Consider the following 23093-nt stretch of genomic DNA (forward strand, 5'->3'; position numbering starts at 1 on the left):
TCTGCACAAGTTGAGATGCACCTGCTACCATAATAAATCTATTTCGCTGCTCTAGATTAATTTTCTAACTCGGATGTGTCCAGCTTTGGTTCATATTGTGACTAATACGCACTCCTATCTGTGCGCCTTTTTACGCACTGTGAGCTGCAGCTTGTGGAAACCAAAAGCCAGTATTCAACTTTTATTTCATATTTTTCTCAGATTTTCTGCTTAATTAGGATTATTTTTCCAACTTCACTGCTGCTTCTGAACTCTAGACCACTTTCATCATCTGATTTATTGTCCTACATCTCAAGCAGAATAACTTTTTCTCGGTGTTTGTTCCTTTGAAATGACAATAAAAAGTCACCGCTGTCACACAGATCCAAACAGAGATTTATTAAAACGACGATTGTTAAATGAATACATATTTGTTCATCTTAAGGAGACTGACTTCATTGGCTACGTCTTGACAAAATGTTTCATACACACACAAGCGCGCGCGCGCGCGCGCGCACACACACACACACACACACACACACACACACACACACACACACACACACACTTTGTAGAGGTCCACGTATGTTTTTAACAATTTACATTGTGCATGTATCCACATATGTACAAATTCCATTTATTATTGTACATTTAATTTCAAACACCAAAACATAAATCAGAAATAATGATAATAACAAACAGGCCCACAAGTTACAAAATCAACATTCACGAAATTTGAAAACAATTAAATTAAGAGAGAAATAAAAGAGGCCTTTGATGTGCAAGTGAAAAACGTTTCCTCAGACTAAAAATATAAGTCATTTTGTGTAAGGGGGAAATGTGCTGCTTATAGTTGGTCCCATATAATCTTGTACGCACATTTATCTATTTATATCTTTTTTCATATAATACTCAGTAATACACACAAATTCAACAGTAGCTGATAATCTCTCACAAAACTCCAGTTATACGTCCATGACAAACGCTACATAGACTTGTTCGACACAATGAAATCACAGTCAGAAAGAAAAGAGAAGAAAATCAACTTTGGAAAACGGGTCACACAATCATGATTTTGATGATTGGGTGTTTATATTGCACATCGGTACTTACATAAAAGTTTAAACCACGAGATTATAACCCGCCTGACCTCCTCACACACCTCTCCAGGGGGAATGTTGGACAGAGTGTGTCTGGTCTAAGTATACTCAGGACCGGACGACTCCTCTGACAAGGACCGCTGTGCTCTGAACGGGTCGAACCCGTTTTCATCTACTGAGAGGCAATTCCCTGCCGAACTGTAGCCCTTCTTTTTAGCTCTCCTCTCCTCCATCTTGATAGTGTCGTACAGCCCCTGCGGAGCCTCCTCTAACAGGTTATCTCTCTCTGAGTAGGACGGTTTCATTTGGCACACGTTGCGCAGCAGCAGCAGGGCTGGTGCGTAAAGCACATTGACGAGACCCATACCCAGGTTAAGTTGTACAAAACCCATACTGTGCACTATCTGCCCGGCTACTATAGGACCCATAGCATATGCGACGGAGTAGGAAATATCTGCTATAGCATAAACACTACCGTACACGGAAACATGACGCACGTCAACTAAAAACGCAAGAGTCGGCAGCAGCGCGGTGTCGACCAGCGCGATGCCAAAACAAATGCCGCACAATGGGGCGATGAGCTGCCCAAAAGTTTTGCATGCGGGGACTGTGCAGGAGCTCGCCCCTATGATAACCAAACCTACAGCTCCGTAGAACCACTGCAAATTTGGATGCTGCGCTGCCAGTTTAACTGTTATGTACACGCCGAGGACATGAGGGAAGAAGGCTGGGAGCCAGGTGAGGCCCATCTCCCACTGAGAGGAGTGCATGGTGGTCTCCATCCAGTTGGCTATGGTGGGCTCCAGAAAGGCAAGGGGGATGTTGCACACTGTGAGCGCCCCGGCCACCACAGCTATGTAGGGGTCAATCATGAGTCTGTATATGGGGGTCCCGACTGGCATGTTCTCTCTAGTCCTGTTGGAGAAGGGCTTGATCACGGTGAGCAGCATCAAGCCGTCCACCAGGCAAATGCAGGCGAGCACGATGAAGGGCACCCGCTTGCCCGCGAACTCGTACAGGACGCCCCCGAAGGGAGGCGCCACCAGACTCCCGAAAGAGATGAACGCCAGCGCGATGCCGAGCGCCGTGCTCCTCTCTGCCTCCACCGTGTATTTGTCTGCTATCATCGCGATCCCAGAGGTGTCCGCGAAAGCAGAGCCCAGACCCTGCAAACTTCTGGCCACAAAGAGCGTCGCATAGTTCTCCCCGAAAGCAAATATGCAGGTGGACACAAACATGACAGTGAGTCCGATTAAAAGTGGAATGTCATATCCGACCCGGTCTATGAAAGTTCCCGTCAGCGGGTTGACTAAGAGCTGGAGGATGGCTTTGGATGCAAAAAGTACTCCTATCTGGACATCTAAATTGTCCTTGTTGCTTTTGTCTTGGCTTGTGCTGTTGGCTGAACTGTTGGGGTGCATCACTACGTGGACGTGCTCTGACTGCTCACTCTCCAGATCAGCAAGATAGTCTGGAATAATTGGCACAATTACCATGTAGAGCATATTGTCCAGCAGGAGAGCCACGCAAACAATGACTAATATGATCCGTCTTTGCTGGTGGGGATCCCTCATCGCGGTGCCTAACTGCTTGGTTCTTTCGCCCATCTCGGATAGTTTTACGGCGGCTGATTTGGCCAACCCGGAGGATCCTCCTTCTCCATCCATGGTGTGCTTTAATTTTTGTTACTTTTCGATTTAAAGAAAAATAAAAAAAATAAAAAATTGTAGTTGTGCTTCTCCCGTCTTCTGCCGGTTCTTTCAACACCTCGGATGACTCATTGGTGTTTTCTCTACATTGATGTAATGCTCTCCGTCCTCACCTCGCCTGTGCGTAAAGGGAGAGGCGCAGAGGAACTTGACTGCTTCATCGGTGAAGATGGCTTTCTTCAGCTCCTTCGTCTTGTCCTCGGCTCAGCCGCATCCATGCTGTTTCATGATCTCCCGAGAAGTGACGTGGTGAAATCGTCGAATTTCTGCACCTTGCAGAGGTTTCGGCCACTATTCTCACATGGCAAAGTTTTGGTTTGGAGAGATTTTGTCACTTATTTGCTACACATAGGACGCTCAAAGTCTGGCATCTCTGTGCTCATGCCTCCTATCACCTGTGGCACTTTTGCGCTCTGCTCTGAGACCACGAGTGACTTCGTGGCCATTGGTGCACATTAACCCGCAGGTTCGGCGCTATTTTAGTCCTTTTTTGTCTCCCCTTTTCACCAAGAGCTGTGACGCATCACCAGCTTGCCCCCAAGTGGATTCTTTTGCCACTTGCCTCCTTTATGTTAATTTCCAACCGTGGCAGCAATCACTTCAACCAATAAGAGCTGGTGAGCACTACAAGAGTGGGGATGGGGGAGAAACAAGTCTTTCTTAGTCCTATAATATCCAGTGTATGGCTCTTGGCTTTGGTGCCATGGAAAAAAAATGTGACGTTTTACATTTATAGACAGATAACGCACATGAGCTGGTAAATCTTTTCTGAGGAAAATCTGTCTAATATTGATTTCAACACAAAACATAAAAATAACAAACATACCCAGCAGTCTATTTGCACGTTCCTTCCATCCCATAAGACTATAAATCTAAAGATAAACACCACGAACATGATAAAATAACTACAATCTCACTATTATCTCCACAGATTTTGGGAATACTTTTGAACTATTAGTGCCATTCTTTATTTCAATCAGATATTTAAGTCAGTTATGTAAAGAACTGCTTAAGGAAGAGTTTGTATTTTAACATATTAGCTTTTTCAAAAAAAGACTGAGCTCTGCAGCACTGCTGAAAGAACTGACAAGATTTCAGTACAGTGCGGCTATTGACAGCTTAAATGACCAAAAATAAATCAGGTAGCCAAAGAGGTTTTCACCTCTTTAATGAGAGAAAAATGCGGTTCATTATATTCTTAAATTGTAGCCGAAATTTCAAAATCTTAGAATAAATGTCAAATTTAGCATTTAATATGAAAAGACTATTGCATGCAGCTCTTATCCTGCCGACCACAGTATGTGCAGGTCATGTTGATTTAAACATCAGCGACACCTTGTGGTGAAAATCAACAGGTACACCTCTGTGCAAACAGTGGCGGATCTTCCGTGGGGGCACGGGTGACAGTGGCCCCCGTGTGAGCTGACTGACATGTGTTCCTGTAATTTGGTTTATTAAGTTCATAAAACTGTGGCTAGTTGATGTTAATTTAACATTCAGGAAACTTAAATGTGGTTAAAACAGAAACGTTAATGTTCTAGTTGTCAGTAATCAGCTTTAATTTGACACTAAAAGAGACTCTGATAGTTTTAAATGACATCAGTTTTATTAATTTGTTGAAAATTGTCTCACTTGTTGTTGTGATGTTGCTGCTGATTCATTAAAACCAGATGATCCGTGTTGAAGACACGTTTAGTTCTAGTATCAAAAGTACAAGAAGGAAAATGGAAGTTTAGTTCTGCTACGTCAAAGATTTCAGGAATAAAATAACTAAATGAGTCTTTGTGCCTCCCACTTTATTTTACAATAATGAAATAATCACAGATAATAAAAATATAAATGGCAGAGAAAACCTGAGAGAATAATTTCCTGAAAAGTCTATGAAGGAAAAGCGGCTTTTTATCCTGAAAGATCAGAATCAGCTCCAACATCTGCATCTGACCACATCAAGTCAACCAGAAAGAAAAGAAAAAGAAAATGACTTCTTTCTGATCACATCTGTTCTGCTGCTCACATTCTTCACCTTTATAGTCCACTTTTAAAACTTCAGCAGACAGGTGCTCTGCTTTGGAGCAGACCACGACGATACTGGACGATACTTTGGTCTGATCCAATCCAGCTTCTGCTTCAGAGATGGCAGGCTGGATGAGTCAACGGAGGCCAGGTGGACGAAGGCATGCAGCTGAGTAGAATCCAGAGAACAACAGAGGAGGAGTGAAGCGGCCCAGGGCCAGAAAAAACAGAGTAGCATAGTATGTCTCTGAGAAAACATCATAGTTAGCCTTTGGTTCAAAAAACGCCATCATATACATCATATACTGTACAAATAACAAGTTAAAGGAAAGAGACCTACATTGTAGAATTGTAGTAATTGTGGGCTGACTGATTATCAGTATTTTAGTTTTTACTGATTTACGGTAATAAATAAATTTATAAATGCCGCTACTTTGGCTCTGAACCTTTATCTACCTGAGGTCTCTCTGTCTTCTGGAGTGATTTGATTGGTTATACGTCACGAACAAAACTCCTTTAACTTAACATCTGGAAACAAAACAAAAATGTATCAACAAAGTTTTCTGTTAGAGTTTTTGTTCTAAGTTTAACTCCAAGATTTTAAATACTTTCATTTACTGCAAATGAATTCTCCTCCAAATGTCTCACTAATAATCATTATCAGCCTTAAAAACTCTCAAAACACCCCTCTATACTGGACCACACTTAGTACAGTCTGGTCCCCCCTTCTATAAATCTGCTTGGAATCTTTCACTTCCTGTTTGTCAAAGTGGCCTTCTACCTGGACAGGTTTTGTTGTAGCTCATGCAGCAAACATTTTGGGTAACTGCACTTTAATATGGATAGATGACACTGTTCAGATGTGTAGCTCTGTCATTAAATAGGAAATTATTTCTCCAAATTCACAGAGAAAAGTCTGAAATGTTTGCTAGGTTAGCGTCCCACATGTTTTTTAGCTCAGCTAAAGCTAACTCTCTCCAACTTCTGGATCTCTTGAGTTGCTTGTTGTTCAAACATCTTGCTAGAGGTGCTGAAGCTCAGAAAGTCTCAGATGTTTGTTCAAAATAAGCTCATTCTCAAGTCTTATCTGAACTGTCCTCTTTTGTTTGAACTTTCCCTAAACTTAGGAGTTGATGACAGAGCAGCACATCCAGACTCATTTATGTAGAGATTAAACTTCAGTGTCATTCATTGAAGTTAAAGTGCAGTTTTTCAGATGTTTGTTGCACATGCTCCCGACCAAACCAGTCCAGGTGGAAGACGATGTGAAGAGAAGCTCCAGAGGATGAATATCACACATTTACGTTGGCAATAAATGTCCTTTAATTAGACATTGTCATGCAAAAGTTGGATTTCCCATTAATGATGTTCAAATCTTTGTTGAGTGTTTTGTTGATGTTGGTTTCTAAATGTTTTCTGACACTCGGCCCCAAAGATTAAAACATTTTACGGCTCACAAGCTGCACCAGTTCACACATTCTCAACTATCTTTCTGACTAAACTAAGATAAAAAGTGAAAAACTGTCTGATTCCTGCATCATGAATGTAAATCTTTTTGGTTTTTATGACAGTAAACTGAATATATTTGGGTTTGACATTTTATAAACCAAAACAAGAAATGAATTACTGGAGAAAACAATCAACAGATTAATGGACAAAGAAAATGTGTTTTCAAACATGTATGGCTGAATTACTCCAGCATTACAAGATACATACAATTTTAATTCAATTTTATTTATGTAACGCCAATTACAGGTCAGACTGTCTCAAGTCGCTTTATTTTTATATTTTTTTGTCATATTTAAAATATGACAAAGTAAGAAATTTAAACCTCTTGACTAATCCAATTCATTATTTGGTTTTTAAGAGACTAATCGACAATAAAAATAACTTTCTCGACTAAAACTAATAAACATGAGGTCAAATAGAAGGAACAGTTTTAAATCCTGCAGTCCCACGACGACAAGAATAAAGTTTCTCAACAAAAACTAAATCTGCTGGTGGATTCCATTAAAGTCCTAATAAATGATAATAAAGTGTGACACTAAAGGTTTGTGGTGCTAAAAATCTCAAAGTAAAGATGTCAAGTTGAACATCTGGATGGAGGCTGATAAAAGTTGACCTCCCTTCATTTCTCTGGAGCCGACTCCATGGATTTTAGGGACGCTGGTGAAAGACCTGCTCTTCTAGTCGTCTTCCTTCTAGTCGCTGTAAAAAGTCACTTCAACACCTCTTCATGACAAGTTCTTCTGCCCCTGACCTCGTGGAAACTCCAGAAACTCGGGAAAACCCGTCGAGACTCGAAGAACTCGTGGAGACTCGAAAAACTCGTCGGGCAGGGGAAGGTGTGGTGGGGGGAGGTGGGGGAGTAGAGGGGGGAGGCCGCCACCCACCTCCCCTCCGCCCTGACTCCACCCATGTCATCACTTGGAAACCACGATGACAAAGGGACGACGAAATTATATTTTTTTGTCTGATCTGTAGCTCAGTGAGTTAAGGATATGCCTATGGAGCTGCAGATTGCTGGTTCAAGACCAGACCCTCCTTAAACTTTTTTAAAAACTTAGACAAAGAAAGAAAAACACAAGTGGTGGGACTCAATCCTGCTACCTTCCAGTCTTGGTAGCCTCTCCTTATCCTCCTGAGCTACTTCCTCAGATACTAATTCTTCTTTTTTTTGCGCATTTATCTTCTAATTTTTGTCGTTTTTTTGAGTTTTTTTTAACTCGAGTCTCGTCTCGACTGTTTTTCTCTGAGGGTTGGACTTCAGCCTTTGCGCTGGAGGGTTGAACCCTCAGTTCCAAGACTTTCCAAAGCCTCCAGACCTCCCGAGTCCTCAGGACTTGAGCTTTCTCACAGTCTGAGGGCTGAAATTTTCTAAGTCCCACAGTAGTTCTATGTTAGTTTGAACCTTTCGACAGTCTGAGGGCTGAAGTTTTCAAAGTTTCTCAGTACTTCTGTGTTAGTTTGAACTTCGTGGTTAACAGAAGCCGTAAAACTTGTGACCATGAGTCTTGATTTCACATTTAGACCATCCATCTGAGCTCTTCTCAGACCTTCACCTGTAGGTTCTTTAGAAATCCTGAACAAACTTTGATTCTCTTCACTGAACAGTAAAGTTTGTGGAGATCAGAAGGGAACATTAGTTTGATCGATGCCTTCAACTACTAGTAGACTTTATCTGGAAAGCAGTTTTCTGAAATGAGCTCTTAGTAAATCTGTCCACAATCTAACCAAGAATACAGAAAGAGGAAATATTTGAAGAAACAACTTGATGTTTTCATTTCAGACTAAAAAACACTTGAAGACCTTTATCTGTTTTTGCTCTTTTTGATCGTTTTATTGTCTCTTCTGTTTAATTTGATCTTCTAAAGTCTAACTGGTGTCTTTTCAAATGTTTTGTCTTTAGTTTGATTCTTCTTAAATGTTTAGTTTTGCTCATTTCTCACCTTTTATTCTTTTCTGTCTGATTTGATTTCGAAATGTTTTGTCTTTTTAATGTTTGATTGTTGGTTTTTCAAATGTTTTATCAGCTTGTTTGAAAAATTTCCTTTTTTCCCCATGTTTAATTTTTAGATAAAATCTTTAAGGTTTTTCTTTTTAAATGTTTTACCACCTTTTAATGTTTAAATTTCTTTTTAAATGCTTCACTGTATTTTCTGTTTAATTTCTAAAGTTTTATTGTCTTTAAAATTTAATTTTCTAATGAAACACTTAATTTTTTAATTAAATGTTTTGTCTTTTTAAAAGTTTAATAATCTAATTAAATGTTTTGTATTTTTTAAATGTTTATCTAAAATATTTCATCTTTGTTTAATACTTTCGATTAAAAATTGTGTTTAATTTCATAATTACATGTTTTCTATCTTCTGTTTAATTATTCTATTAAATATTTTGTCTGTTTAATATAATTTAATTGTATCTAATGTTTAATTTTCTTTTTAAAAGTTTTATTGTATTTAATGTTTTTTTCCTTTGATTTAATTGCTGTTTTAAAACAGTTCATTTCTTTAATCTTTCTGCCAAGATTTTAACCCAAACATTAAAATTAAACAAACCCTTAAATCTCAATAAAACTACTTCTGTTGTCACAATCATGAGTTAGTCAGTTATTCAGTTTATCAATTCAGCTTTATTTGTTTAGCACCTACTCACAAATGATAAAACTAAACAAGCAAAGAGAGAAAATATGATTAAAACTCAAAAACATATTTTAAAAAAGATTTACCATGGTAATAAAATATGTTGTGTCCAGGGGATGAAGGGAGTTTATTTTAGTCTTCTTGGGCTCACACGGTAAATCATTTAAAATAGAACCTTGATATACAGTTTAAGGAAACTGGAAACTGCAGAGCGACAGAAGAACCAACAATATCTGTTTTCTCCTTTAATGAGTCAACTCTTCTCGTGCTTTCAGACCAAAGAACTGCAGACTCTTCACAACCTGCTCAAACTCTTGGTACAGGACCTCACCACACAAGTCAAGAAGGTTTCCTTCTCATTTCTACTCTGAAGCTCACCTTCTCCTGCTCAAACTGCTGGCAAATGTTTCTGCTGCTCTAAAGTCTGGTCTCCAGAACTTCCTAAAAATTCTCACAACCTCTTCTGCTGCAGGTTGCTTTGTAGAACTTTTACAGAAAACCTCACTAAACCACATGGAGGGGCCTCAAGATAGTCGTCCAAATGAAACCATACAAAAACCAAACTAGCACAACCCAAGAGTCTCCTGCAGCCTACCAGAGAAGCTCTTTAAACAGAGAATCAGGACAGGAAATCTTACCTTCTTTACAACCAACGTTGGTTCACAAACAAGAATACAGAATGTGTCTGACCAAAAACCTCTAAAGACTCACTACAGCCAAGATAAGACACAACTCAGCTGCACCAAATCCACTAATCACTACACACATTAGCACCATGTGCTAACTGTGGCTGAAGAACCACATTTACCAAGACAACTATCCAGTACAAAGCCCTAAAACTCACCAAGAAACACATTAAAGACGATTTTACTGCTGGAAGCTGCAAGCCAACACCTAAAGAACAAACTAAAGCAACAGAGCAGAACCCACTTCAGTGGTGAAGAGAAGTAGAGGAAATGTTTTACTGCAGACATAAAGCAGGAAGACACTGAGCTGCTCAGGTGTTCCTGATAACACCAAGCAGCCACCTGGACAGCCAATAGGAACACAGCTTACTGGAAGTCCAGAGGGCTGGCTTAGTGAAGTAAATTTAAAGTTGAAGCAGAAAGTTAACAGAGAAAGTTGAAAACCACCTTCTGATACCTGAAACCTCTGAGTTTTCACACAAAGAACGCCTGAACATGTCAAACTGGTTCCACAGTAGAACTATCACTGTAAAAACATCATAGTATGGTGTGTTTCCTAAAAAATACAACAATACAACGTGTGAGCAGAAAAATCACAAAATCTGTCTTTAGTTCAGCTGAAAATATCAGTTTTGGTGGTTTTGCAGTTGTGGATTTCTGTCATTTAGTCTGGACTAAACAAATAACAGCAGCATAAATCTCAAACACCATTATTAGGAGTCTGGACTGAGGTTTCTCACTTGATAATGATCAAAACATGAAATTTAGGTTGGTTTGCAATTTGCGAGGTGATGCATTTATAGAGAGGCGATACAATTTAAATTAATTGACCTTTTCAGTAATATTGTACAGGGATGTACTCATTTTTGTTATATACTGTACACAGTCCTGTTAGGTTCTAAAATAAGTGAATTGTTTGTTACATACAATGTTACATGTTTACATTGAGTCCTAATGATTTGACCTGTCAACAATTTAGAATTGCTATATAAATACTTTAAATTTTATTTCTAGTGAGATTTAGTTTCTGACTTAAGCTTAGTTTTTTATGCTGAAAAAGAAATATTGTTTAGAATTTTTAGCATTGTGTTGTTTGTATAAAGGATATTTGTTTACTTTGTTCTTAACAAGCTTTCTAACTCTTTGCCAGCAGAGGGCAGTGAAGACATTCATATAGTAATGACTGTGAACTGTATGGTGGCACCCACTCTAAGACAAAACAAATGATTGGATCTCCATCGCTCTGACACCAAACCACAACCAAGTACATTTAAATTTGAGTGAACCAATAGGAGTTAATAAATACATTAAAGTAATTTAAGAGGCCAGTGTTCTTAAATATCATCAAATGGGGAACTTTCATTTGTGAGAAATGATTATGAGGACAACAAACTCTTATGGTACGTGCAACTCTAAATGAAAATAAATGGCTTTTAGTGTTATATTCAAATAGGTCCCATTAGATAAATTTGTCTTCAAATTCAAAGTTGCACTACTACTCCTACTAACAATGATTACAATAATTTCAGACTGTCAAGCCCTGTTCCCCTTGCTGTCCAGTAAATATGACTTGTGGCAAATGCTTCTGTTTCTGATTTTTGCATTACAAATCTGTTTGCTGGATGCCGTTCTCAGGAGACAGTGTGCTCAGTGGATTATCTGAAGCACAAAACATTAATACACCAATAGGAGGATTAACACACCACAGGAAATAACTGCCCAATTTCACTAATGACAGAGGCTTCGCTCTGCACTCACTATTGCATTAATGCTCCAGTGTTACAGTGTTATACTGCAGCAGTGCTACAGTCTTTAAAATACCGCTGTCCTATGAGTGACGGTGCATGGATCATCTCTCTGAACTCATTCTAGTAACTTGGCACAGTGAGGAGTGTCAGATTTATCCTCCGGGTTGAATCGTGGATGATGATTTGGATTCTGATACCAAGAGGTCACACAGAGGGCTTTAATTTATGAGACTAGAGAGAAATGCTGTCGAGATGTCGAATGACGCAAATATGATCTAATCCTTTAAAAGTGATTTCACGGAAAAGCCACAGGAGACGTGTCTCATCATCGACACTTTGTCATGTCATAAAATCTAAATTTCGATTGAGGCTTGTGACCCAGAACCCATTATGAACAGATATATAAAGTATTGCGTAACACATGACCAAGCTTCAGATGTTGGACTTTATTATGTTTCCTTTCTGACCTGTGGACTCTAATGTATAATGTTTAAGGACAGATCTACTCTGACCTTTGCTTCTCTGATAAGTAGCTTCCACCTTTGATCTGGATTGTCTTTAGCATCAGTAAACATGTTCATTTTTGAAGTCTTATTCATGATAAACATCCAGGATTGCACTTTTTGAACCGATACATGGTTAATCAGTAACGTGGGAATGCAAACAAATGCTGTTTAAACTCATCTATGCCTGAACTCCAAACATGATTATGCAATATTTCTTTTTAAAACTTTTTTTTTTTTTATAGCTTTAACTGTTACTCACCGGCTGATCTTGTGCACTTCAACAGATCAAGTGCTCTTCAATCATAATCCACATTTTAAAAGCCCTTATGCTTTTTGTAGAAGTATAATCCAGCTGTGCAGGATTTCAGAATGCTAAATTTAAGCTATATTTTGAGCAGTTGTTCCGTCATACTTTACTTCTTTTGTATATTTCAATCACAAGAAGGATTAACATTGTGTACACATGGTGGTACTAAACCTTTAAACATATGCATGAGAGCCATAGTCATGCATAGAAAATCAAGATAAGTGGAAAAATGTGATTTTTTTTCATGAAACTATTTGGTTAGTTTTGACTTCAGCAGGATGTGATATGTTCTTTACTTATTGTTCAATTGTTCATGTCATAGAAATAGTTAAACTTGAAGATTTAAACAACCTAAGGAAGAATATTTTCTCATTTTTCAATCAGATATGGATTTTTAAAGGTAATTTTGACATATGTATTTAAAGACTGCGGGACAAAAGGATTATTTTTAAATAATTACATTGTTTATTCTTTTCAGTGTGGCTTTGCTCAACAGCAATTAGATCGTGATGTAGGGTACTAAAAATGACAAGAAGTGCTATTTCAATGGGCAGCTGAATGGAATAACATATGAAAGAAAACATGAATGGTCAGAAATATTTATCAGAGCTTGTTTGAGGATGATTTGGAGGATAGAAGATTGTGTCACGTGTCTTCTACTTGAATGACAATTAAGTTTCAAACACTAATACTGCTTCAGAAAGTGTTGATTTTGATAGTTTGCTTCTTAACTATATACTGAAGTGATTTAATATTGGTAGGATATGAAAAGAGGAGTAAAATACACGAGAAAGAGGTGATAAAAGGTTGAAAACACTTCGACTATATATAAAACGTTTCTTATTCGGTGCTCTGAGAAGTCGTTTCTGCAGTATTTTTACATTTATGGCTGCTGATGTCATGATGCTCTTAAGGTCAAAATCTGACTGATTAACTAAATCTCATGTCACATGTATGAATCCATGTGTGGTGCGGTTGCTGTTTTTGCTGCATAAGGACAGATGCGTGTGGGTTTTTTCTTCGCGCCATCTGTTCGTGACTCGCATTAGATTAAAAATAGTCGCCATACTCTATTTAAGCGCAGTCTGGAACACCTTCACCTCACCTTGTGGGCGGATCCCCAATTTAAATCCTGACTCTACTAAAAAAAAAAAAAGCATTGTAGTCAGATTTACTGTGAATGCTCTGTTAGAGTAAAGCTCGGTGAGGCTATATCCATCCGTGACAAGCCGTTCTGCCTGCTTCCGGTCGGCTTGTTGCTTCTGTTTTTGTCCACAGCTCTGATAAAATTAGATCAGTAGTCCACGCACAGTCATATAATTAGCCATTAGGTGAAGAGCCAACTGCTTCCAAGAATTTGACTCTAATCTGTCATATTGTTCAAGTCTCTGCTGAGAAAAGACCTGGTTAACATGAGGTGAATGAGGAGCAGCAGTGTTTTGAGAAATGGTAAACATGTAGTACCGCTTAATGAGCAGAGCTTTGTGCTGTAAGGACGTCTGATACTGAAGAGGCAGAACAGCAGTCATGAGTCAGCTTCTGGTTAGGAAGAGTCACTTTTTTTGCAACTTTAGTTTCCAACTTAATTATAGCTACTTTTTTCCTACCAACACGAAAAAATACAAAAGTGCCGACATCTTGCTGGAAGTGATATGTTTGATACGTGTTTCCATTCAGTCAGGCAACATACTGATGATAGATGAATAAAAAGATGTTTACCGTTTTTGGTTTAGGTTGTTGCTTTACTCTTAAGGTTTACTAATTAGCAGTAACGCTAACTCTGAAGTTAATAGGAAAGTCATTAGTTTGGCTGGTGTTTGATTATAAAACAAAATTCTGGACAAATTCGTATTTTGATCTGATGATGGTTATTAGTGAAAATTCAACAAATGAAAATCAGCCTTAAAGAAACATAAATTTACCAAATGTCTTTAATTCAGTTGTTGAAACATTTCTTTCACAACCGCAAATGTCAATCTAATGGTGTGCCATAATAAAAGATAAATCTGTTAAAAAAAATAAGGAAATAAATGTGTGAATATAAAGAGGAATAAATAAAAAATAAATCTGTTTAAAAACAAGGAAATAAATGTGTGAATATAAAGAGGAATAAATCAAAAATAAATAAATCTGTTGAAAAAGAAAATAAACGTGCAAATATAAGGAGAAGTAAAAAAATCTGTTAAAAATAAGAAAATAAATGTGAAAATATAAAAAGGAATAAATAAAAAAATCAATTAAAAATATGGAAATATAAAGTCAAATTTTGTCTTTGTTTTCCCTTTTTTTGTGCCTAGTTTTTTTTTTCAGGAATTGTCTGCTCACCCAAGACAGAAAGCCCCGCCCAAAGCCATTTGATTGACAACTCAATCCATCAAGTAAAAGCAAAGGCAAAAGGAAAAAACAAAGAGAAAAGGGAAAAGAAAAGACATAATTTATCTTTATATTACCATATTTTTAAATTAACGATTATTTATTTATTCCTCTTTATATTTACACATTTACCTCCTTATTTGAAAGATTTAATTTTTTCTTTTATTTATTCCTTTTTATATTTACGCGTATATTTCCTTACTTTTTAACAGTTTTATTTGTTTTTTAAGTTATTCTTTGATTTATTCCTCTTTATATTTACACATTTGATTTATCTTTTATTATGGCACTCCTCTGATTCCATAGTCGTGGACTGATTGATGTTAGCATCCGTAGCTAAAACATACTTTACATTAAAATAGGTTAATATATTTTTCACTGTTGCTTTGATTTGAAATGATTGACTCTGAGCTGAGCATTCATGCACTGACTCTGAGTTGACTTAAGGCTGCTACTTCAGACCTCTGACACTGTGACTTTTGCTCATTAGGGCTGACTATGTCTCCGTCGACAGTGAGAGGATTTCACCTGTTGACGACCGGCCTACTGGCAACAACGTCTCTCCTGAGGTTAGTGTGACAGAGTTTCACTGGGGGCTTATTTCTGGATTGGATCTATTTAGCGGCTCAGAGACCACAGTCACTTCTTCTCTGTGCCATCACTGGAACTCAAACATAAATATGGCTTGAACCTAAAAAAAAAAAAAAAGGACAGTGGCGTGCATGTAATCAAAGAGAAATATGAGCAAACATCAGTGTCAGCAGGGATTAAATTCCTGCCTAAATGCTCAACTTCCTATTTGCCATCCAACGTACCTATCTGCTTTGCTACCGTTTACAGATTTGATGACTCATTCCTTTAAAAAATAAACTCTTCTTTATTCCTGCAACAGGGGTTCTGCATTTGTTTTTGTACAAATTAGCACCATTTAGTATAAAAACTTCTAAATAAGGTAAATCTGTAGCTATATTCACGGTAGAATGAGATTTTCTGCCTCTTTACTCAGTAGTTTATGCATTCAGACTATCAGTTAAATGTGCCTAAGTTCACTTTACTTCGGGTGTACCACAATTGCGTAACGCAGTCTTAACACAGTAAATGCTTCCTTACTATATATAGCAGTTACATCACAGCTCTCCAGTCGACCAAACAAAAGCACAGTTCATTAATCTGTTTGGTGTCACGTCAGGGCGTCTCTGGTTGCTGGTTGCTTGTAGCAATTAGCCTTCTTGTTACTTACTGCAGCTCCTTTATTCAGGCCGAGTGTTAAAATAGATGCAGGACACAGTAATAGAGCAGTAACATCTGTGTTTATTGTGAGCGTTAAATGTGGACGGAGGAGCAGAGCAGGTTAGATACCAGCTACTGGAGAGAGAAAAAATGCTTTAAAAAGGATAAATTATCTTAAATGAATCCTGTTTAAACAAAGAGGTTGTCCCGAGTTGCAGCTACTGTCCAGATAGTATGAAAATAACACAACTGTACAGACATCTGAACGGCTCAGTGATGTTTACTTTTCAACATCGTAGCCTGTAAGTGTGTGAGCAGATGATGGTCTTTGATATTTTGTCAGAACAAATTGAGTTTGCTTTTACTTTGACTTCTTAACAACTGGTTCAACAATCTTCTGTCCGGTGAGGAAGTGCCAAACGCCGCCTCGGTAGAACTCATTTCCAAATGAGTAGAGCAGAGCGTTGAAGATAGGGTTTGTTTTTGCAACAACCGGAAGCATCTAGAAGAGAAAACAAGCATCTCTTTTATTTTTTGGGGTAATTACTTTGGGAATTCATCACAATTTAGATGTTATTTTAGACGCTTAATTCAACAAAGTAACAAACTTCCTACAGGTAAACAAACATAAGCAGCCAAATGTTTCATCCATCATTATCTAAATCACTTCGTTTGGAGGTCAATCGGTACCTAAGCGCACCATAAAATCGTAAATTTTAAAGCCCCTCCTCGCACAGGAAAGCTGTTCGTGCCATTAACTACCCAGAAAAGATGGACATAACCCACTGTTTTTTTTTTTAAAGCCTTGAGCCTGGAATTTGGTCGTTACCATCTTGGTCTTTTAAAAAAGGATGGGACAAATAATGGGTGAATCTGCCTGAGAAGCTGCGACTTCTTAATCACAACTTAGCCATGCCCTAAGGCAGTCCCTGCTTTAACATCTATTTCGCTCTAAATGGAACCATACTTTACTAAATTCGCATCATTCGCTACTAAAGGAGACTCGAAGCTAGCAACTGAGACCATAAACCCATGAGGAAAATGTTTACTGAGGTAATAAATGAAGTTAAAAGAAGGCTAATTTTCTCATAAGATCGGATGTCTTTTTGCAACCAGAGGAGTTGCCCCCTGCTGTCCATTAGAAAGACTGCAGGGTTAAGCCACTTCCACATTGGCTACATCCATATTTTAATATACAGCCTAGTGTTTGAGCACACTATGGCCAGTTAAATTGTACTGGATACTAACATAACGTGTCTTTATTTTCTGTTCCTCTCACTGATAATTATAGGCCACAACTGCAAAAGTAAGACCCAAGCTGTCATCTATTGAAATTTCCCTTTAAACTATGTCAACAAAAAAGACAAATTCCTTCCCTTCGTTTTCATCATTTTCACTGTATTTTCTCCCAAACTGTGAGAATGAATTAAACAACAAAGCACTCACCATTCTTAGCTTTGGAGATACAATCTTGACATTCTCAAAGCAGGCGTAGATACACATGAGGACGTAGGGGCCCCAGCACATCAGCATCACCCTCAAGGGCATACTGGTGTTAAACTAGAAAATGAAGACCATTTGGTGTTACTTGCAACATGGTATACCATCTAGCAAGCTGTTTCCCTTTGGGTCAAGTCTCTATGCTAAGCTAGGCTAATTACCCACTGGCTGTGTACAAAAAGGCATCAATCTGCTCATTTAAACTCAAGTCAAGGAAGTCAATATCTAATTTTCAAGATGCTTCTTCACACACTACTGCTGATCATGGTCTTTCATGTAAGTATTTGCTGTAATCAAACTCCAACACAAACAATAATATGCTAAAATACTAACAACAGGTGTAAGTACCACACTCAAAGCAGTATCTGGGACCATGTTGAAAAAGAAATGGAGCATTCCTACGCAGCTGATTTGGAGAAAACTGCAGCACATTTACCCTGTGGTGGTGGATCTTCTTGAAGTGTTTGTAGATGGAATCATAACAAGACATCATGGTAAAAGCTGGGAACATCAGGTAGAGCACTACCAGAGTCAGCATGTAGGTCACATAGTCCCTGTCAGACAGGAAAACAAATGGGAAATAAGGGTGAAAGTGCTCCATGTAGCAGCTTTTTCTAGGAGTATCTCTTATACACATTAATTTTGAGCTGACTAAAAACATTAACATGTGATCTGATAACAAAGAAAGCAACAGCAAATGGATCATTTTCTCCCGAAGCATAATTTGTGTGTTTTTCTTTACCTGTCTCCTCTGGTGTAGTCCAGTGTGCAGCACGTCCTCATCGGCTCAAAGTCATAGACGCCCCATCCCATGAGAGGAATGGCAGCCCAGAAGATGGACAGAATCCAGATGATGCCGCTCATCGTCACAGTCGTGCTCCAGAAGAGCTTCTGTCCTACAGAACGAAAGGACAGACGTTAAAGTTGTTTGTTTAGATGTAGCTATTGTTGTGTGCTGACACTTTGGGCTATCTGCAGGAGAGACATAATTTGAGACGCTCAGTTTGTCTCGGTGTGAAACCTCTGAAGAACAAAACCTCAAAGAAAAGACACTGTCAAGATCAACTTGCCTTCAACAGTTATTAGTTAGTTTGTGTAATACTGTAGCTGAGATGGGTTTATCATGGTTTAGTGTGAATATTCATTTTCAGACAAGGGTAAAACTGCATTAAGCAATTTTTTGGAAGCGCTTGTAAGCATAACACTGACATTTTATCACCTTATAATGTTAATATAATGAATTTATTAGCAAACAGTCGCCTTGTTTCTTATCATCTTTAATTTAGACTTTAATTGAATCAGCCACCTGATTAAAATAAGTTCAATATTTACTTTTTTCTTTGAAAAATATCTAGATTTTCATTGCCTAAGAATGGCCTGTCTGTTGTTTAGTGCCAGGCAGCAATGACTGTATAAAAAAACTGTTATTTTGAAAATAAATTCAACTGAACAATGCAAAAATGTTGTGCAATGCTAAAAAAACAACAACAACATAGCGATAATGTTATAAGTAAAGACCTTTGCCATCAGCATTTAGTTTTGCAGTAAATATTTGATTTTTCCATTCTTTTTGGATGTAATAGTGATTTATAGTCCATATTTTGCTCCTCTGGGCAGCGACGTGAACCGAACTGAACTCACTGGTGCAGTACTGGTGATATCTGTCCCAAGCAATACAAGCCATGAAGCTGATGGAGGCCAGAACCGATATCATCCCTTGGAAACCGTGATAGGCACAACCCTCCTGACCAAATGGCCAATACCTAGAAAAGACAAAGAAAGTTCAGTCACACTGCAGCGTGCAGAGGAATAATGTCTGCACCCAAAGTTATATGAACACTGTACACATCAGGCTGTGAATGCAGACTGGTGGCGTTTTTTTAAAGACCCTCTCTGGTGAAAATCAAGTTTTTGTTTTACTTTGTTAAAATGTCAAAATGCCATGGCTGAGCATTTCCATTGTAATAATAATAATAATAATGGATTAGATTTATATAGCGCTTTTTAGCTACTCAAAGCGCTTCACAATGGGTCCATTATTCATTCACTCACACATTCTCACTCTGGTGGTGGTAAGTTACATTTGTAGCCACAGCTGCCCTGAGGCAGACTGACGGAAGCGTGGCTGCCAATCTGCGCCTATTGTAGCCCTTTATTGGGCAAGTGATCATATTTGGTAACTTTCGCACACATGAAAAATGGCGTTTTCCTCCGGCAATCAGTGAAGATCACACTACGTTACAGCTTGCATTATCTTTCTTAAAGCTGTGTTTGTTCTACAGTTTGTAAAATCACTTTGGTAACTTCCCAGAGATTTGCTTGAGAAAAAAGGTGGACTGTGGATCGGATTGTCGGGTTGGTTTATGAAACCCAGAGGCTTATTTAGCTTGTGTTGGATAATATCAAACACCGGACTTTTTTTCCTTCACAACAAACAAATGTACGACTCTGACATGATTTAAAAACTGCATGTGGTAGGTGAAACTTTGGAAAGTGTGTGATACCTAATATAACTGGCATAAGCAGCCGTGAGGCCGTTGATATTCAAAGAGAGGTCGGCAATGGCAAGATTGAAGACAAAGAAGTTGCTGGGATTTCGCATCTCCTTCACTTTGAGGAAAGACACGATGCTGATGGCATTGAGGAAGAATCCCAGCATTCCTAGAAGTGAGAAGGAGACAGAAAAGTTCCACTGTAACCAGAGTTATTGTGATTTGCAAGCACAGTCTTATCACCATGATCCTAAACTTTATAGATCACAAAGTTTACAAACATACAGAAGCATGTTTTAAAAGCATTTTGGGTAATTTTTCATGTAAAAAAATGCAAACTTTCAACACAATTTAAAGCATTGAATTGTGAAAAATAAAGACATAAATCCAAGGTTTGCACTTTTCTATTTTTTTACAAGCTGGACTTTCAGAGTTAACTGTCCCTTTAAATCTTACGCAATCCTGTTTTCAGAATTTCTCGCTCCACTTACCCCCAACCAGAAGAGCTGAGCCGAACGTAAACATGTCAAACTCCGTGAATCCCTCCGGTAACGTGTATGCTGCCATGTTGAAGTGCACAGATTAAAACTTTTTGCACAAAAGACGAGTCTTTTCCTTTATTTTCCGACGCGTAAAGAAGCACCGTCTCCAAACACCGCGACGCCTTATAAAGGCTTTTTCACGTGAAAAAGCATAAAGACACTAATCTCAGTAAACCGCCCCTTTGCAATCCCCCGAAGAATGTGCTAACGAGCAGACATCCTGCAAACTTTATGCAAGTTTGTGGCCGCAAAAAAGAAAAACTTTGCGCGATTGCTGCGTAACTCTTTGATGTAAAATCCCAAGAAGTTTGGTCGAGTTTGCGCTCAACTATGATCAGAAACTCTGCAGGCTGGTGGGACAGAGGAACCGCTTTCCTTTAGATTAATTCAGCGTTTGTAAGCGATAAGGAAAGAGAAGGGAAACATGGGAAATGGTGTCTTTTAATCTGGATTTCAGCTGTGGCGGCTGATGCTCATTGTTCAGATAAAGAGTATTATAATTGTAACCTCTTGAGGCAAATGTGTGATTTTTGCACTGTTTCAGTACAACTGACTTGACTTTCAAAGAAAATTAATATTTAAAACACTGAGAAAGTCTTAATTTATCCAAAAAATATATTGCAAATTTGGCTTTGAATTATGTTTTTTTTTCTGAATAGATCCACAGTACTTGCAGCAATAATTAACTCAGGTTTTATTATCTCACAGCATTTGTGGAATTTTTTTATCCTTTGTCACTAAATTCCTACAAATTAAAAGGCTCCAAAGCAAAAAGTTTTGGCACCTTTCATGATCAGTACTTAGTAAAACAACTTTTTCTTCTAAGATTCTTCCAATTCTTGTTTAAGGGGAATTTCACTCGTCCCTCCTTGCTAAAGCTCGTCTGAGGACTTTTGCTAGATTTCTGTTGATGTTTAAGTCAACGTACTGTGAGGGGAATCGCAAAAACTTCAGCTTGCACCTCTTGAGGTGATCTATTGTAGATTTAGAGGTTTATTTTTGATTGTTATCCTGTTGTAAAAGCCATCCTCATCATTGACGTTTGCTTCCAGAATTTGATATTAATAATTTGCTGTTCTCTATCCATTTTTTTCAAGAACATTCTTGAGGATTCATAAAGTTCCATCTTATCATATTCAGAGGAATAAAATCTTCCCTACACCAGTGAAATATTTCCATTGGCTGCTTAACACTTGGTGCACTTCCCATGAAGTTCAACACCCTTATCTGCACACATACCGTTGCTTAATCTGACCAAAGAGCTCTATTTTAACTTTATCACAAGACAAGGAAGACCTGTTAGAATTGAACGTGTGTCCCTGACACAGTACTGTTCCCAAGCCATCCTCCCAACCAGTAGGGCTACCTGGGCACCTTTTCACCACTTGTTGGACAACATACTATAGTTGTTTCAACATTTTGGACGACATGCAGTAAAGGGCCAAGACCTGGAATCAAACCTGTGTCTCTGACACAGTCCTATCTATGAGTCACCCTCTCATCCAGTTGAGCTCCCTGGGCACCTTTCTCAGCTTGTTGGACGGCATAGTAAACTATTACGTTTTTGGTCACATTTTGGACTACATACTAAACTATGATGTTTTTGGTCACATTTTGGACGACATACGAAACGATGACATTTTTGGTCATATTTTGGACGACATACTGAATTATGACATTTTTGGTCACATTTTGGACGACATACTGAACTATGACGTTTTTGGTCACATTTTGGACGACATACTAAACTATGACGTTTTTGGTCACATTTTGGACGACATACGAAACTATGACGTTTTTGGTCATATTTTGGACGACATACTAAACTATGACGTTTTTGGTCACATTTTGGACGACATACTGAACTATGACGTTTTTGGTCATATTTTGGACAACATACTGAACTATGACGTTTTTGGTCATATTTTGGACGACATACGAAACTATGACGTTTTTGGTCATATTTTGGACAACATACTGAACTATGACGTTTTTGGTCATATTTTGGACGACATACGAAACGATGACATTTTTGGTCACATTTTGGACTACATACTAAACTATGACGTTTTTGGTCACATTTTGGACGACATACGAAACTATGACGTTTTTGGTCATATTTTGGACGACATACTAAACTATGACGTTTTTGGTCACATTTTGGACGACATACTGAACTATGACGTTTTTGGTCACATTTTGGACGGCATACTGAACTATGACGTTTTTGGTGACATTTTGGACGACATACTAAACTATGACGTTTTTGGTCACATTTTGGACGACATACGAAACTATGACGTTTTTGGTCACATTTTGGACGGCATACTGAACTATGACGTTTTTGGTGACATTTTGGACGGCATACTGAACTATGACGTTTTTGGTCACATTTTGGACGGCATACTGAACTATGACGTTTTTGGTCACATTTTGGACGGCATACTGAACTATGACGTTTTTGGTGACATTTTGGACGACATACGAAACTATGACGTTTTTGGTCATATTTTGGACGACATACTAAACTATGACGTTTTTGGTCACATTTTGGACGACATACTGAACTATGACGTTTTTGGTCATATTTTGGACAACATACTGAACTATGACGTTTTTGGTCATATTTTGGACGACATACGAAACTATGACGTTTTTGGTCATATTTTGGACAACATACTGAACTATGACGTTTTTGGTCATATTTTGGACGACATACGAAACGATGACATTTTTGGTGACATTTTGGACTACATACTAAACTAT

At 38.2% G+C, this 23093-nt stretch overlaps 2 protein-coding genes across 2 annotated transcripts; both read right to left on the bottom strand.

Moving 5' to 3' along the window:
• Positions 1 to 357: 357 nt before the first annotated feature.
• Positions 358 to 3394, bottom strand: slc18a3b (solute carrier family 18 member 3b). Its single transcript, XM_022190964.2, has one exon. It carries the CDS (start codon positions 2744 to 2746, stop codon positions 1178 to 1180), a length of 1569 nt encoding a protein of 522 aa, XP_022046656.1. The 5' UTR covers positions 2747 to 3394; the 3' UTR covers positions 358 to 1177.
• A 12460-nt stretch (positions 3395 to 15854) lies between these two features.
• On the bottom strand, positions 15855 to 20732 carry rgrb (retinal G protein coupled receptor b). The gene is made up of 7 exons (XM_022190966.2): positions 20277 to 20732; positions 19798 to 19954; positions 18935 to 19056; positions 18036 to 18189; positions 17730 to 17847; positions 17240 to 17353; positions 15855 to 16295 (listed from the first exon to the last, which is right to left on the bottom strand). The coding sequence occupies exons 1-7, from the start codon at positions 20350 to 20352 to the stop codon at positions 16155 to 16157; spliced, it is 882 nt and encodes a 293-aa protein (XP_022046658.2). The 5' UTR covers positions 20353 to 20732; the 3' UTR covers positions 15855 to 16154.
• Positions 20733 to 23093: the final 2361 nt, after the last annotated feature.

This window comes from Acanthochromis polyacanthus, chromosome 19 (genome assembly GCF_021347895.1).
Source record: "Acanthochromis polyacanthus isolate Apoly-LR-REF ecotype Palm Island chromosome 19, KAUST_Apoly_ChrSc, whole genome shotgun sequence".
NCBI lineage: Eukaryota > Metazoa > Chordata > Actinopteri > Pomacentridae > Acanthochromis > Acanthochromis polyacanthus.